The sequence below is a fragment of the Corvus kubaryi genome, unplaced genomic scaffold, assembly GCF_017639235.1.
Source record: "Corvus kubaryi isolate FWS band 111438036 unplaced genomic scaffold, C.kubaryi_AGA036_p1.0 65328, whole genome shotgun sequence".
NCBI lineage: Eukaryota > Metazoa > Chordata > Aves > Passeriformes > Corvidae > Corvus > Corvus kubaryi.
In genome coordinates, this window is record NW_024581923.1 from 56,260 (window position 1) to 73,639 (window position 17,380).

Below are 17,380 nucleotides of genomic sequence, written 5' to 3' on the forward strand. Positions count from 1 at the left end.
ATGCAGCAAACATCCCTCTAGAATCTCAAGCAATCAGAGAGGAGCCTCAATTTCAAAAGCTTTTAGTCTGTGTTAACTACATGCCATTTCCCAGTTGAAGGTAGTAACAAGCCACACCTATCAGCTCACCACTTCAACACTGCCTTTAGCAATAGAAGCAAAGCAAAGCAACAGTGTGCAAACATACACCCATATATATGCCTGTAGCTCCAAAAATAAGTTACATTTCATAGAATACAGCTTGTGGAAGTACCTTATTCAAACATATCAATACAGTAATTAAGTGGAAAATAGGCTTTGTTTTTTGAAGGCAGCAACTGAAATTTGATTATCCACTTTACCTATTCTATGGCAAACACAACTCTATGGTCTAATTTAGGATAAGACTACACCAGTGATGTATTACCAAAAAGTCTAGTATTAACTTACTCAAATTAACTGTATGTCAGGTATTTACCAAGCATTGTGCCATATATAAAGAACTGCAGACACAACAGAAAACACTACTGTGCCCGTATCTTCAACACTATGCCATCCTCTACCCTAAAAAAGGCAACAATAGAAATACATAATGGTATGTAGAACAAAAAAAGAGGGTATTGATTGGAGATACAGGTTGGATTCCGGGAGCAATTAAATAGATTAGGTTTCTGTGGTTTGGAGGATGCAAGATGGGGTAATGTGGAGAGGAAGATAAAAATCAGGAATAGAGAATGACTGCTTACCATTTCTTTTGACATAAGGCCTAGGTTGAACCAAAAAGAATAATTTGGCAATAGATTTAAAAGAAATAAAATAATACCTTAACTCACAATGATGCTATGGCTTTGTACATTGAAAATTTAGTGAAAAATTTAGTGAAAGGGAAGGAAGTACAACTGAGTCTATTAAGCAAAAGGAACGCAGATACCACTTCCAGCAGAGAAGGCCCTGCACGCAAATTGCAGGAAGCTGTCTGCATGCTTTGTATTTATCCTGTTACTGCCCTCTTTCCCAAAGCATTTGCTAGTGATCTGCCACTCAGTCCTGCAGTTGGATCCTGTACAGCATCTCTGTGCAGCTGGCCTGTGAGCAGAAGGGCCCTCCCTGGCCCCAAGTATTAGGAGGAGTACCACTGCTGACTGCAAGTGGCTGAAAGCAAGTGGGGCATTCACCTCTTCTCTCTCACTTCCACCCAGTGGACTTAAACTCTTCCCAGCCATGGAGAAAACCTCCCATATTTCTACTTATTATACTTATATGTGGATGGAGCAGGTAGAAACAGAGCCTCATTTAGAATGGGAAAACAGTTAAAGAACTTTAATAAAGCTTTTAAAGAAGCACTAGTCTGAAGAGTTATCAACAAAAGTATACAAGGTTATTTTTTAAGAAACTTCTGGCAAGATGTTTCAGGCAAGTAACATTTTAATTGTTTGGTTACCAGCCAAACTGAATAATACACGTGTAGGAACTAGGGAGATGAGAGAAAGGGAAATAGGAAGATGAAAAGCATGCATTTCTTATTTTAAAGTAATTTTAATACAGTACCAAGGTTTAAGGTATAAAAAATATTTGCTAGATACAGTTGGGAATACTGTTTAGCAACATAATTAGGGATGGGAAAAGAATACATCTGAGTTCTAGAAATTGTTTCATTTTGATGTAAAACAAAACCAAGGCGTTTAAAATTCTGAAGCACAAGCATATGGACACGATGGAGCAAACAATGAAGCTAAGAGTGCAGAATATGTAAAAATTACAGGTATCATCTAGGACATGGGAACACTTCAGCATTCTAAAACAGACACCACATTTCCACATCGCAGTGTAATGGCTGACATGCTAATGCCTCCCTCTCTTTGTTCTAATGAAAATACCAATGATACTCATCAGAATCAGTCCATATATCCTCATAAAACATTTTTGTTTGCAAGTGACAAGACAATAACTAATTAGCAACTGGCAATTAGAAACATGAAACTATTACAGTTCCACTGAAGAAAAAGAAACAGTAAGTCATAAAACACAAGATATTTTCCAACAATTGTATGAGTCTTTCATAATAAATCTAATAATACTGGGAAAACAATCTGTGCTTTTTACTGCAGAGTCTTCCCTGTCAAGGATCACTTAAAGAACTACAGGGCTTCAAAAGTGGCTTTGCTTTGAAATGTCTCTGACAAGAAAACCTTCTGGTAATTAAACCAGAGTCAAAATTAATCAAAAAATTATTGGAAAAACTAAACTTCTTTGACAAGTTAAGTGCACAGATTAAACCAAAAGCAAACCCAGATTCATGGTATGAAGTCATATTGGTAACTCGAATTCTTGAAGTTCTCTAAATCATACAGAAGTGAAATAATTGAAATAGCCCCCTTCCCCACAGTTTATTAATCGTACCTTAATTTGTGCAAAAGGTCTGTCAAAGTTTCCAACATAAAGAAGACCAACATTCTGGGTGAGTAGCCTAAAAAAATGAAAAAAATCTTTTAAGATATCACTTTACATGCATAAGTTTTTTCTGCATCTGCAGTAATTGTTACCAAACCCTGGCAGGGTAACAATCTTCACCACAACAACAAGAGCTACCCTTGCAAATCTGATTACACAATTCTGTTTGGACTACTATAAAAAAGGAAAGATGTGCATTGAAGATGGATGCACACCAGTAATTCGTGTTTATGTTGCAAGCAGCTCTTCAACAAAATCATTTCACAGGCTTCTTTGTGATGGATGTCACTCAGTAACGTGGAAGAATGGCAGGTATGTGCCTTTTCTATTTATTAGAGACCAATAGAGACAAAGAAACAGCAAGAGAAAAGAATAGTAAACACATACACTCAGAGCAGCAAGCCCAAGAGTTAAAACAGATTAGGGCACATAAAAGCATGCACAGTAATAAAAAAATGACATCACTACAAGTAGAGAAAGAACAGAGAGTCTCTGTAATATTGTCTAATGGTTTGCTAAATAAAAAGAGCCCCAGATAGAGCTTGTGCTTGCTGTTCTGTTCAAGTCTTAATAAAGTTGCCACGTACACCACCAAGATCCAGAGAGACAGTGGGTAAGTTGTCTCAAATGACTGTTCATACTTCTGGAAAAGAGTTCGATTTCTGCAGACACTGTGCAAGTCAATGCTATCAGTACACAAGCTCCAAATTCCAGAGGAACATTAGGGCACTGCTGTTACGAACAGGCTGACAAGAACATCACCGGCCAGCAAAAAGGGCAGGAGAGCACTGAGCTGCTCTGACTGGATAATTACAATGTTCCTCTTGCTAAGCAAAGTCCAGGCAATCATTCTCTTCAGTTTAGAGCCTCATAAGCATTGCACTGAAATACAGGTTTTTCTTAATAATGAGAACTTTTTTGACTACAAACCCTAGAAAGAGTTTCTGTTTTGATTAAAAGGGACACTGAAAACCCATCATATTCTTCAGTAGCTCCAAGTTTTCATTAAGTGTTTGCAATTTCATATTTTCTTTCAATTTTCTTTCAATCTCATTCCCTTTAGCAATAAGGCCTCACATATGAATTAAATTAAATAGCCACAACTAAGCACGAATGAAGGCATCATTCAGCTTAAGCAATGACACTGAGGTGTCTCTTTCTTACATTATTGAGCATATATAAATATATATATACACACCTATAATTCATAATGAGTTAAATACATTTTTTATAACTAAGCCACCTGTCATTTTCAACTCATTTCTCACCATTGCCAGGCCTGTTTTCATAAACAAAAGAAAACAGAAACTCAGATGGCAGTAAATAATTTTGACCCCATAGAACATACACATCTTAGTATGATCTTGATTATTCCCAGTTCTGACAACAATATGATATGTATGAGTTTAAACTGGTTCACTAACAGTGGGAATTGGTGGAACTCAGCAAAATTACAAAGTCAAAACATTCACACATATAAAACAGTTAAGTAAGAAGAGGTGTTGAACTATCACTCTTCAAAAACCCTTCCATAATTAGATATGGGATATAAAAATTTCCAGTGCACTGACAGAAACACCCAAAAGAAGGAAAGAATAATAAGGATCAGACCACATCATCCACAGTACAGACAGGAAAAAGGATTCCTCCCTTTCCCTATCAGTCTGCCAGACTCCATCGGGAAGACTTGTACTGTTTTGCAATGGTTCAGCACTATATATGTCAGGATAAGCATACTGAGTGCATTTTCAGTCACAATAAGTCAAATTTATTCAGAACTCAGGTGTCTGGAACTGGAAAATCCAGCATATTGATCAAACTTTCTCCTGGAGCTATAAAGCAAAATCAGAAAATATTTAACTGTTTCCTAAATGGAAAGAAGCATATGGGAAGTAATTAGCAAAGAAGGTTTAAAGAGACTGCAAAAAGGATTCGAGATAGGTCATCATATTTCAGAGAGGCACTTTAAAGCAACAAAGTATTCTTCATAAGAACTGCACATAATTATTATAAGACAGAAAAGAAAAACAAAATAATCCACTAGCTATATTTCTAGTAGGGGACCTTAAAAAAGAGAAGACATTCAGTGTGATTATTCCCACGTGGGAAAAACTATTCTTTACATTTTCTTCAACATGGATAAAAATGTTGGACCATTAAAAATCTAAGTCTCTAGAATTGGTTTAGTTAGAAGTAACAAACATCCGGGGAACCTTAAGACTGGCCTTTCCAGAAGACTGCCAGTTGTCTACACAGTTTAAGTTGCTATCACTGATGTACGCTCCAAATGAACTGCAAGACTTGGCTTCCTAAATAAGATTGATATTGACATAGTACAAGCTGATTACTATTTATTCATCTTTCACTGCCTCTGCCAAAAAGCATTTTACTTACATCTTTTTATTTGTATTCACATGGCACTTCCAAAAGCAATGTTAATGCAATGTTAGGAAAATTTTTAGGGAACAGTTATTTGTAGCTCTCCCTTCCTTAAATAAGAGGTTGCGTTTTATATTTTTCTAGTTTACACATTCCTCTTGAGTTCTGTAGTTCAAAATTGTATCACCAACATGTACTCAGTTTCCATTTAAGAACTCAAGAAGGTTAAAATGAGTACCCTAATAGGATCATAATTTGATGTTCTGAAATACCCAGGGTTAGGCCCCTAAATGGTCTGAGCAATTAAAAAAATACCCAATCTCATCACTAGTCTAAACTCTTTTAGTCCAGATCTTTCTTATGAACATAATCTCTATATTTCAGAGACTGAGCTCACACAGAAGAGCCTGGAGAGGTAGGCAGGCTGTGACAAGAGTCACCACTGAGGCTCTGAATAAGCCAAACTACTGAAAGACTGTTACCATCTCCTCAGCAGCCACCAGTGGCAGTACCAAAAAGCCATGTGCCATTGAAGAGAGGGGCAAGACAGAGGAGTATATGCCAAATTCCATTTCACCCACAGAAACTCAGCACAACTGACCTCTAAATGACCACTTAGATGTACCTCTCTCTAGTCAGAAAGTTCAAACTATACATAGCTGGTTTTGGAGATCTGTATCCCAACACCAGGGTGTACTTCAAGTGCTTAAAATTAACTTCTAGTATAAACTTCAGTGTATCTAAATTGATATTCTCTCCTAATACTCTCAGCTAATTACCCTTTGCCTTTAAAGACTTGCCAATGGTAAGCAGGTTTGGTTATAAGGACTTATATGCCAATGTTTTCTTTTAAATGTCAGTCTTCTATTTATTAGTTTAACAATTGCACAATTCTGCTCTTAAAACACCATCAGCAGTACTCAACACCAAACCCTGATAAAAGTTGGACATGACTTGTAATTGGCCAAAATCAATAGCAGGCTATGAAACAGTGATGACAGTTTCACAGCACAATTATCACCTTTGAATTTCACTTCAAATAATTACCTCAAAACTATAAGAAACAATCATCAAAAATAGGAATGCTTAATGGCACTTAGACACATTTATTTTTATTTAAGAATACATAACAATATATAAAGTTGCCTAGCTTACTGACTGTCACGTATTTTATTTGTAGTCTCTTCCATTCAATACATTATTAATATAATTCCCATATTTTTCTGTACATCAAAGGAAAGAAACATGACTCCAAGAAACAGTAGTTCTTTAAGACATACTGTCCATATATAACATGACTCTATGCTCTCCTCTCCTACACACTCAAGTGAGCAGACCTCTAGCTCAATGTGCATGCTAGGGCTGCACAGTTATATTTCAGTGCGAACTACATAAAAACACAAAAAGTGTCAGGACAAACCATTTCAGAGTTTTGACAATATAATATCAAGATTTTAAAGGCCCTTCCAGTACCAAGAAAATGATGGATATATAGTTATAGATAGATAGTTATCACTAAATTCCCCTAGATTTGGTCTTTTCCAGGATATAAACGTACACAATGTTTTCAAAATCCAAGCTGCAAGAGCCAGGCACTGCTGTTTGTGGGGGAAGTTAACCATAGGAGTAGGCATGGTCAGGCCTGGTGATCCAAAAATGCGTGGTGAAAAAAGTGACATGACGATGGTTAATGCATGTAAACACAGGACAGGACTAAGAACTTGGGTAAAAGGAAACTTGGAGTAAGGCACTGTGGGAGAGCAGGGGATGTAGAACACAAGGGATGAGAAAGATATAAAGGAGTGAAAAAGCAACCTTCTGGGTTGAAAAAAAAGCATTGCGGTAGAGCTCTGAGCTGGAGAAGACCAAAGGATTAGAGAATGGGAGCAGAGGAAACTGATTTACCACAGAGTTCATCCTCCCTGAGCATAGCTGACCTTGTCTGGGGGCTGGGACATTCCCAGTACCATTGCCTCCTTGCTATCGCCTTTGGCCATGGGAAGCAGAGTGACCCTTGGCTACGGACTTTATGAGGGCAGCACATTTCGAAGGAGCCTGATCATTTCCTCTTCTCCACACACAGTCTGTTCCTGCTAACTTACTAATACATGTTAAAACGAAGGTGACTTACCCTTTCACTACCTAAAGGGGGTATAACAGAGCTGTAGAGGAACTTTTTATAAGGGCCTGTAGTGATAGGACATGGAGGAATGGCTTTAAACTGAAACAAGCTAGGTTTAGATTTAGGTATTAGGAAGAAATTCTTTCCTGTGAGGGTGGTGGGACACTGGAACAGGTTGCTCAGAGAAGCTATGGATGCCTATCCCTGGAAGACTAGGCTGGAAAGGGTTTTGAGCCACCTGGCTATGTCTAGTGGACAGTGTCCCTGCCTATGGCAGAGGTTTGGAACTTGATCTTTAAGGTCCCTTCCAACCCAAACCATTTTGCGATTTCAAGGTAATACTGACAAAAATTCAGGCACTACTCACCAACCCATCAATGCTTTGGCCATTATGTAGTATTTTGTGAAAGCAGAAAAGCAGGTGTCGAAGAGTTTCTCCGTATCTTGTTGGGAGGTGTACCCGGAAGACACCACTACAGCTTGATCTGTACCCCAAATGCCCACCCCTTCACACTCAAAAGCTGCCTTGAAAATCCACTCAGGTTACCACACAGGGCCACCCAAACTAGAGATGAACACATTAACTTCTGAGTGGTTCGTACACAAACCAGTTGTTTCCCTCTAGGCTACCTGGATCCTAGTGCTCTTGTGCAGATTATGGAAGGATGTTTCCAGAAAGGAGCATGCAAAGAAACAAAGGTGCAGGGAGGAGCCAGGAGCCGCTACCTCTCACAGGAGCAAGTTACTGCAGATTAGCTGAACGCGGTAATTTGCTCCTGTGCGAGGCAGCAGCTCCTGCGCTTGCTCTGGTGGGTGCAAGACTGGTGACATATTGTGCAGGGACACAGACTTGCAGCTCTAGCCAACAGTACAGAGGTCGGATAGGCTTGGAAAGCAGGGAGTATGAAGTGAAAAATCAGTGTGTGCAGTAGGAGGGCTGAAAAGAGGTAATTGGCACTGGAATGGTGGTACATGTAGAAGGAAAATGACAACCAATGAGCAGGCATATGGCTTGAGGTGTCTGGTTTCTCAGGAAGAAAGCTGCCCGGCAACAGGCAGTGGCAGGCACAGAACTGCCTACAGCAATGCTTCAGTTACTCACTATCCCTAGGAAACAGAACATGCAACTTCTTCCTTACATTTCAACAAAAGCACTCACAAAATTCCAGAACTGATGACAATTTATCAAATAATGTCTTGCCGTATTTTATTAGGCAGTTCTAAAATTTAACTCGACATACATTGTGTTTGAAGGGTAGTTCATTGCTCCACATAAGTCGTCTGATAGTTTATTTCTGGTTTTATTCTTGATGGTTGCCTGTTCCACCAGCTCCTGCAACTACCAGAGCACCTGACTCTAAATGAGTTTGATTCTAGATAAGCTTGTGTTTGTTTTTAGGAGCTTGGTAAGTGCTATAGCCTGCCACCAAAGCTTTGCTGGATGTAATAAAACTTCACTGTTGTAATTTATAATCATAAAGGTATTGGAGGGCATGCAAAACTGCAGAAACTTCCAAAACTCATCTTGATGCTGTACGTGTCTGTCTCTACTTTTAATGACAACATGGATGGAATTGACTGCTTTCTGCAAAGGACAAGGGGCAGCTTCTGTTGTGGTCTGTTCTCTTAACCGAAAGGGCTCTCTCCAGATCAGACACGTTTTTTTCTGGTTTATATGAACAGTGGATTGATACCTGAAACATCCTTGGTGTCTGCCTGGAGGGATCTTGCCCTATTAGAAACAATTAAAGAGGAATTCCACTGATGAGATGATGAGATAAAGGGATTAAGATAAATGCATTACTTCCAGTTTACAGTTAGAAGCAGCAAAAAGCAGCTACACTGGCACTGGGAACTGATGTAACAACTTCATATGCTGTGGGCAGACTTGCACTCTTCAGAGAGGTTGGTAGTGAAAAGATTTGAATCCTGAAAAGATGTGTCCCAAGACTGGAACAGCTGTGAAGAAAAAAAATATCCTGACACTCAGTGGGACTACTGATCTTTCTGCACATCTGCATCTTTATTGTAAGAACACCTCAGTGTACACATCAGTTGTTGATTAAGGCCAAAAATGCAACACACCCTATTTTGAATATAAATTGGGGAGTCAGAATAAAATTTTAGGAAAATCTCTGTGACCACATTCACAGTCTAAACTCCCATATTTAAAATAGCTATATAATGGGGATCAATATTAGTTATGAATGTTTTTATGTTTAATTTTAAAATGTATATTTTGTGTGATGAGCATATACAAAGACTACTACTGATAGTAGTGTCTTTGTATATGCTCATGTGTGCTTTTAAATGTCGCTGAAAATCACTCCGGATGCATTTGCACATTTCAGGCAGAAATGACTGTTAGAAGTCATGAAGACAGGTGAACAATAGCCCTGGCAACAGAACTAACACCTTTGTAAGTTAAATAACTACATTTTCAAACACTGCTTGAATGTTCTTCATAGGTAGCTTTGAGGATAAAGGTAACTTTCGTACATAATGTTATAAATTTTGTATTCAATTACACAAAGAAATTATTCCACTATGTCATTATTGAACATGATGACCAGAGCACAAATAAAGCACTATGACACAGCAGAAAGGACACCATATTCATGTGATGAAGCTGATGTCCTTTTACGAACATAATAAATATTCTGCCTTTATCCTGTGTTCATTTAAACTGGGAAGGAAAACTGCACTGTGCTGCAATATCATAGCCATAGAAAGAGATGCAGCTTCCTAAGTAGTTTCTTGAAGAATCACTTGAATTCTACTACAGTGACTTTCCAATTATATTTTGCTTCTTACTTACGGTAATCATTTCCTATTGCTTTAAAACTCTAATTACGTATTTTCTAGGAATATAAAAACAAGAAAAAAATCAGAAAAGCATAAACAGTAACATAAATTATGTTAGGGTCAAAAGAATTATCTTCCTATATTTTATTTTTTTCAACATCATTAATTATTTTGTTAATTTAATTCACCGACTACTGTAAGAGTAACATAGTGAAAACACTACACTAGGTCTTATGAAATATTTTAAAATATATAAAAGGATCCAATACAAGTTCTGAAAAAGGCTAATAACAGTGCTTGTAAATTTAAACTGGCATGCATATATGGTCTGCAAACAACATGCATTTCATCTTGTTCCAGAAGCATAGAGAGTCAAGAACTTGACAGTTCCCAGAAGCAGAGCATGAAGAACAAGGACAATGGCAACACAGGGGCTTCGCAGGCAAGACACAAAAGCTGTCTCCTGCTTTCCACAGTGCTTTTATCAAATCACCTGTTCGGGCTATGAAAATATTCTAACAAAAATTCTTACTCATCAGTCAAGCAAGAAAACATTTTTCGTGGACAAATATAAGCTATTCTAGTATAATCATCGTGGTAAGGAGTAGGCAAATAGACTGTATATCTGATTTAGGACATTCTTCCTCAAATTAGAACACAAACTGAAAAAAGTTGTGAGGGAACTGAAAGAGATATTACGGTTACATAGTAAAAATGCAAGAAACCCTCGGGTAGAACACGAGGGTAAAAAGCTTGGGAAGGAATATATTACAGTGTAAAAAAAGAGACTGTAAAGAGTTTTATAATGCTAAATTCATCTCTACAGTAAACAACCCCCCAGAAATGTAAGTAAACTTCTTTCAGTCCATGAATTCTAAATTTGCAGAATAGTCCAAGCCAAGTTAATGGTGAGTGCAATAACATAAAAGTGTATTCTACACAATATTGCCAGGGAAAAACGCGTGGGTAGCACGAACTACAGACTTGAATCTAACACCCTCAGCCCTGCACAACAGTACTACAATAGCATGTGCCATGTGTCATATTAATAAGCATGGTGCTTTCAAGCACATGCAACTCAGGCAACAATATCAATGTTACGTGCTAATTGCCCTTCGAGCTCTTATGTGTGGTACTTGAAAGGCTTCACTGAACTACCTCACTCCCTACAGTAAATCACTGTCACTGACTATTGATAATGGGAATCTTGGCAGTAACTGATCCCTGAAAGACATACTTCCGCTGAACAATGTCACCACTGTTATATACCAAATGAAATAAAAATTACATTTAGAGGGCTTGAAACTGCAAACTGAAGTGAGCTCATATCTGAGGTAATGGTCTGCAAGTGATTCCACACAATCAAAAAGAATAAACTGACCAATATGAAGGTTTACTTTGCATTAGTAGGATTTAATTTGCATCAGTTTCTGAAGAAGTGTTTGGCTGTAGTGGGCTTTTTTGGGGGGGTGGGAGTGTTTGTACACAAACACTTTCATAGAGACAGGGAGATTTTTTTCAAGGCACGTTCCTGCACCTGATAAATAAAACCACAACATCAGATGTTTCCAAACAGCACTTCTTTTTGTTTGCTGCATTAATGTCCAGTGCTGATAATATTTTAATGTTTGTCCAAAGTCTGTTTGGCTTTGCTTTACAGGCAAATAACATAAAGAAGCATTTTGACTACATTTCCATATAACCTATCCATAAAAAAATAGAAAGGAAAACTAAATAGAAACAAAAAGTACCTATTAAATAATCATGCCCATTCCTCCACCAATGCAATATTACTCCCTGTAGTATAATGAGCAATTTGGCCAGGCTGGCCATAAATTATCTGGAAAATGAGGCTGCTTGCCTTTTCCTTTGGGAGGTTATTACGTAGTTCAAGAGATTTCACTATTAGAATCTCTTTCTGACAGTAAACATCAATTTTTCTTTCTGAATATCATCCCTTTCATCTCACTGAAATATAGGACAGGAGTTAGGAACTATTCCCAATTTGCTGAAAGATCTGCCTGACATTGGCTGTGATGCAACTCTGCCCAGATTTATCCATGAATCACAAAGCGAGAGCACTCACACAGCTCTGCAGTGGCCTCACTAGAACACCATAAATCCACATTCTAGTCTATGACCCCATAGGGTCCTTTCACCTTGGCCATCTTTTAAAATGTATCAGATACCACAATACAGCAAATTCAACTCACAGAATAAGTGAAGAATTGATACCACAACACGAAGCTTTGTATCCCGAGCCTTCAAGAAAATACGAAGTCTCATTACAGATATTTTAAAGTCAAAACAAAGACATTTTCAGTGTTTTAAGAGTTACTTAAGAAAAACAGATTTCTAACAACAAGTAAGATATAGAAGAAATAAATGAGATAATGAAAAAAAAGTCTCAAGCATATCCAAGTAGAAAACTGGTAAAAAATTGTCCAGTAGTTTCACTTGATCACGTGGAAAAACAGGAAACAACCAAGAAAGATAGGGAGACTTGAAAAGGTAGTGGATTTGTTTGCACCCACCAAAAAGATAAAGGCATCTAGTCAGGAACATGGGTTTTTTTAGCCACCAAAATGCAATCCCTGCAGAAACAGAGGTACTAAAAGATAATCTCTGGGGTTATGTTGATAATTAAGATGAAATACATCACCAAATCCTGATGCAACATACTCAAGCTTTCTGACATTTCTTAATATGGAGGGTCTGAATTGCTATTTTAAAAAAATCCAAGTCAATCTTACACACAGAAATAGGGTAATTTCTGCAAACTTCCCAGAGCCCTACACTTTGGCACAACATTGCTGAGCATGCTTGAGTAGCATGGCAGTGCTACTTAGGAGGTTGCACATCCCCTGCACTCACACTGTGGCTGCATCTGCCTCTCTTTTGATCATTTTAATGAAAGAATGCTTGAAAAGTAGTGGGGGACGGGAGAGGCAGCACACTGACATAATCGATTCAGACTGCCAAAAGGTGTCTGTTACAGTCTTCTTCCACAGTAATTTATTTTAAAAAAACCCATAAAACCAGGCAGTAAGTACTTTTAGATGGAAGACACTTCTTACTGTTATGGACCAAATCCTGCTTAAGAGATTGGACAGGCAGAATAAATGGTCAGTTTCCATCTTGGCAAAGGCCAAGTGACTACCCAATTTATGTAACAGACTGTTTAATATATTTATTAGTAATCAGAAAAAGTCATGAACAGAGAAAGTCTGCTGATGAAGCAAGTTATGAAGCAATGGCTGGCAACTTCAGCTAGATTACAAAGTTCATCACTTTGAAAGGAAGCTGATGTTGTATTCAGAATCACTCATACCACCTCAGCATTACTTTCCTCTGAAGTGAAAGATACATGCTCTTTTTGTATGAATGAGGGAAAGGTACTTACACCATTTAATTAAGGAATGTATCATAATGTGAATGAGCCTGTCAACTAGAACTGATATTTTCTAACATTTAAAGGGTTGACTTCAAAGCTCACTGAATTTTCTTTCCACATGAAGTTTTGTCATTCCTTTGTTCTTGGTCTTTCTAATTAAAAAAAAGAAAATAATACGAAACAACAACCAAAAAGCCCCATAAAAATCCAATCAATTAAAAAAAAAAAAAAAAAACAACAAAACCAACCCACAAAAAAACCCCAACCCCCAGACTTTTGTCCTGCACAATTATTCTAAATCATAAGAGTAGAGCTGGAAATTTTTACAGGTCGTTACTACTGAAAAACCATGACAAAGAACTGGCAGGGAAGTTATGATGGGGTGATCTCATCTGGCTATAATTTCACCCATTCTGCCCTTCATTTGACAGCACAGATGCTCCAACAGTTTTCTGGTTTTCCCAGTGCCCAGCATGCCACACCATTGGTGGCAAGACTTCACCGGTACCCTGAGTAAAGCAGCTGGTAACAGTATCCTTTTCACAATGCAGGGCAAACCAAAGACTGATCAGGTGATCTATATTTAATTTCTTGTAACAAAAGAACAAGGAGTCATTGAATTATACCTATTGAATGAGAATTCAAATGTGATAAATATTTTATCACAAAACACATAATTAAACTGGAGCTCACAGACGCTGCTCTGGTGTGCAAGAGTAACAGGGGTTGGACATGTATGTGCATAATAAAAATATCTAGACTAAAAATTTCCCCTTAAAATAAAACAGAGAATATAAAATACACCTGTCTACATTGACCAGAGATATAATCAGTATGAAAATTCCCATTTTCTTATTAAAGATCCTCCATGGGAAGGCATCATGAAAGAGCACCCTTAGCCATATGTATGCACACAGCCAGACCACTCCAACTGATTTATTTTTCTTCCTGTTTCTCCACACCACTTTAATCATTTATTCAAAATAATACTTTATTAATTAATCATGCACAACCAGAAAAATGATTGAATTACAGTCCACAAACCATTTAGGTATGGGTTCATGGGGGATGATGCAGACTGCGATCCCAAGGTGAAGCCCGTAATGAACAACGAATTGTTTGTTTGGAATACAGGATATGCACCCAGCTGCCACTCTATCCAGACCCAAGTGCCACCAGCAGAATGCTTGAACAGCCATCTGCTGCAAACAAACCTACCACCCAAAACAAGGTAGGAAGGCTGTCAGAGACTTCATGAACTCTACTGAATGCTTCACTCTCATTATTGAAACCTTTATGGGTGGTGCAAGATTTAGTTCCTCTGTCAATTATAAAATTAAATTCCTCAGCACAATCATATACAAACTTCTAAATGAAATTTCTTTTACAGAAATTCTTCAGGTAGTAATAGACATAAATGTAATATTCCACATTCTGAAGTATTAAGAAATGCAGCTTTCCTGGGTGTGACAAAATAAAGGACATTATCTTGTAATATCAACTAACAACACCGTAATACTCATTATTGCATGTGTAATCTAGAAGGCACTTGCAGGAAAGCTGCCCTTTTGTGTTGCTGGTGCGTTGCTCTGCTCTGCTCAAAAAAAAAAAAAATCTGTATCCTGACCTGTAAGGCTCCTTTCTCTGTTAGGGAAATCACTGCTCTGTATTAGGGTGCTCTGCTTCACTTCAGAAGTGCCACATCTCCTCCAGTAACCCCTTTATCCATTTCTCTGTCTTTCCTTTATTTCTCACTTTAATGTCCAGCTGCCCCTTGGTTTTGTTTTCTACAGACTTTAAGATGGCTGTGTCCCTTCAATACATTCTCCCCCTCTCCCTTCTTCTTTCTCTGACCTTTTATCCTAACTCCCAAATTCAGAGGGGAAGCATACTTTTATCAGAGCCACCAGGAGGGGAGTAGGAATGCACTGAGATGATGGCAGCCTGGGCAATGCTAAGAAATGGAAGGCAGACAGCATTAGGAGCAAAAGGAACCTTCTGAGATGCCTCTGCTCCACACACAGCATTTGCTTCACATCAACAACTCCAAGGTTCACAACTACTGTTCCAGTTTCTCCTGAGCAGCCATGATCTCCACTCCAGTTTAAACCTGAGGCAGCTATTAAAACCACACAGGGCACTAGCCAGGCTCCCTCCTTCCCAGGCACCTGGCACACAGCCACATCTGAGTTCACACCCCAAGAAGTCCCACACAGCCAGACCCACTTCCCTGTGTGAGGAAGAGGACCAAGAAGCATCACCATCTTATAGAGCTGCTTCTAGAAAGTTTTTTTTCTAATACAACTATTTTGCAAGCTCTTCATATGCTATCAGTATTCTTCTTTTCCAATGCCAGCTTTTTAGACTTTATTTAAAATTATTAATCCATTTTGTGACACACTCTCTCAAAACTCAAATAAGCTGAAGTCTGTGTGATAAGCAACTTGCAGAAATGTATCTTTTCTATAAACTGTGGGACAAAATTAATTGAATTCTTTATTAAAATTTCTGTATTATTATTACAGAAAGAGAGCATCATTTCATTTACTGTACTGAATGATTAATTCTTATTATGTAGGGCACAAGTGAAAGAGTAATTATGATTAAATGCAAACTGCACAGGACAAAAAATTGGTTACTTCCAGACCCTGGTTGATAACCACTGATTTAACTGGTATCAGGATGACCTGCTTTGTCTCTTCTTTCACCTCTTTCTGAGAAGATTTATGTAATGTAAATTATTAAGTTATTAATTAACAAATGTACAGTAAAGCAGGGGTGTTTTTCCATTTTGCAGTATGCCTCCAATACATACTTTTTTACTCCAAGCAATTTTGCATGTCTTCTTGGACTATAATGTGCCCTTGCTAAAAAAAGCTTGCTAAAAAAATTAGTGTAACATAGTTCAATATATTTTGGTTTTCCAAGCAGAAAATTCTCATGGTGGTTTTATAAGGTTCCTGCATGGATAATAAGCCTTTTAAAGTAATATAGCTAACTGCAATTAACTACTGGTATTACAGAAAAAAAAAAGTGATCTTAATTTAGGTCTGATTTAAGGTAGGACAAAGTCTCCAAGAAAAAGTAGTATGTTTTCTTAGACTAAGCAATACAGCCAGGAAAAAAAAAGGAAGGAGCATGCAAGTTAATCTCAAGTATGGAGAAAGACTTTGATGTCTAGAAATTTGGCTATTTTTTAATATATCTAAGATAAGCATAACAAAATAACATAAGCAATTACCTTTTCCTATATACCAGCTACATCTTCAGACCATCAAAGAGAAAAACTTATCAATGGGCATACAGGAATGCAATTTCAGCTATTTCATGAAAATTCTATGCATTTTAACCAGGACTTTAATCACTTTGGAGTAGTGACAGCAAATAAAAAATCATCACCTTTACTGGGAAACCAACCCTGAAGACTCACATGCAAATATGGGTGAGAGAAGTAAAGGAGAATGAATAAAACTTCACAGGAACACAAAATTGAATCTACCTGGGAACAGTTACACAGAAATGAGAAGACACAGAAGAGAGGAAAGGGCAAACTCGTAGAGCACATATTACTGTAACAGATGACGGGAAACCTACATTTTAACACACCCCTGCTGTCAAGTTTTATACCAGCTAGGAAACCCAAGAGCTGAGTGTCTCATATCTTCTTTTACAACCTTGTTTCTTAGAAAACATGCAATTTAGGAGAGGTCAAAGTTACTCTGTTTACTCAGCTACTACAGATCTGGCCAAGCACAGCCCCTGAGGTCAACTCTTTGTGGAAGAACTCAATTGCTTTTGGACATTCCTCTGCTACATTTTACATGCACAAATTAGTGACAATGGAATTACACTGACAGTTCCTGCAATTCCACTCTTTTTTTGGTCTAAATATTTCATTTCAAATTCAGAATATTGCTTTAATTTTCACACCTGACATTTACACTGGAAGAAGTCTTATCCATGATTGATTTAAAATGCACAGAAAAAGCATTAACTCTAAGTTAACTTTATATGCAAACACATTCCTGAAGCAGTAGAATAGTATCTATCAGACAACAATTAATACAAATACTGCAAAATCAAGCTTCAATTGTTCCTTCAGAGGAATCTTTATCATTCCTTTTTTGAAGTTACTTTCAACACCACCTTGTTATTATGGCAGAGAAAATTTATTATCAGAGAGCAAACAGGCATTTCATTCAGATATGAATCACTCACAGCTAAGACAGAACATAATTATTGTATTTGAC

The 17,380-nt window shown here is 37.7% G+C and overlaps 1 protein-coding gene across 3 annotated transcripts in view; it reads right to left on the minus strand.

Moving 5' to 3' along the window:
• LOC121673288 (mRNA-capping enzyme) overlaps positions 1-17,380 on the minus strand; it is a 172,218-nt gene that overhangs the window by 31,381 nt on the left and 123,457 nt on the right. The window contains exon 14 of one of the 3 annotated variants that reach the window (XM_042046479.1): positions 2,380-2,446. The exons of the other annotated variants lie outside the window; for them this stretch is intronic. Within the exon in view, the coding sequence (XP_041902413.1) occupies positions 2,380-2,446 (67 nt within the window). The remainder of the gene's footprint in view (positions 1-2,379; positions 2,447-17,380) is intronic. 3 annotated transcript variants of the gene reach the window in all.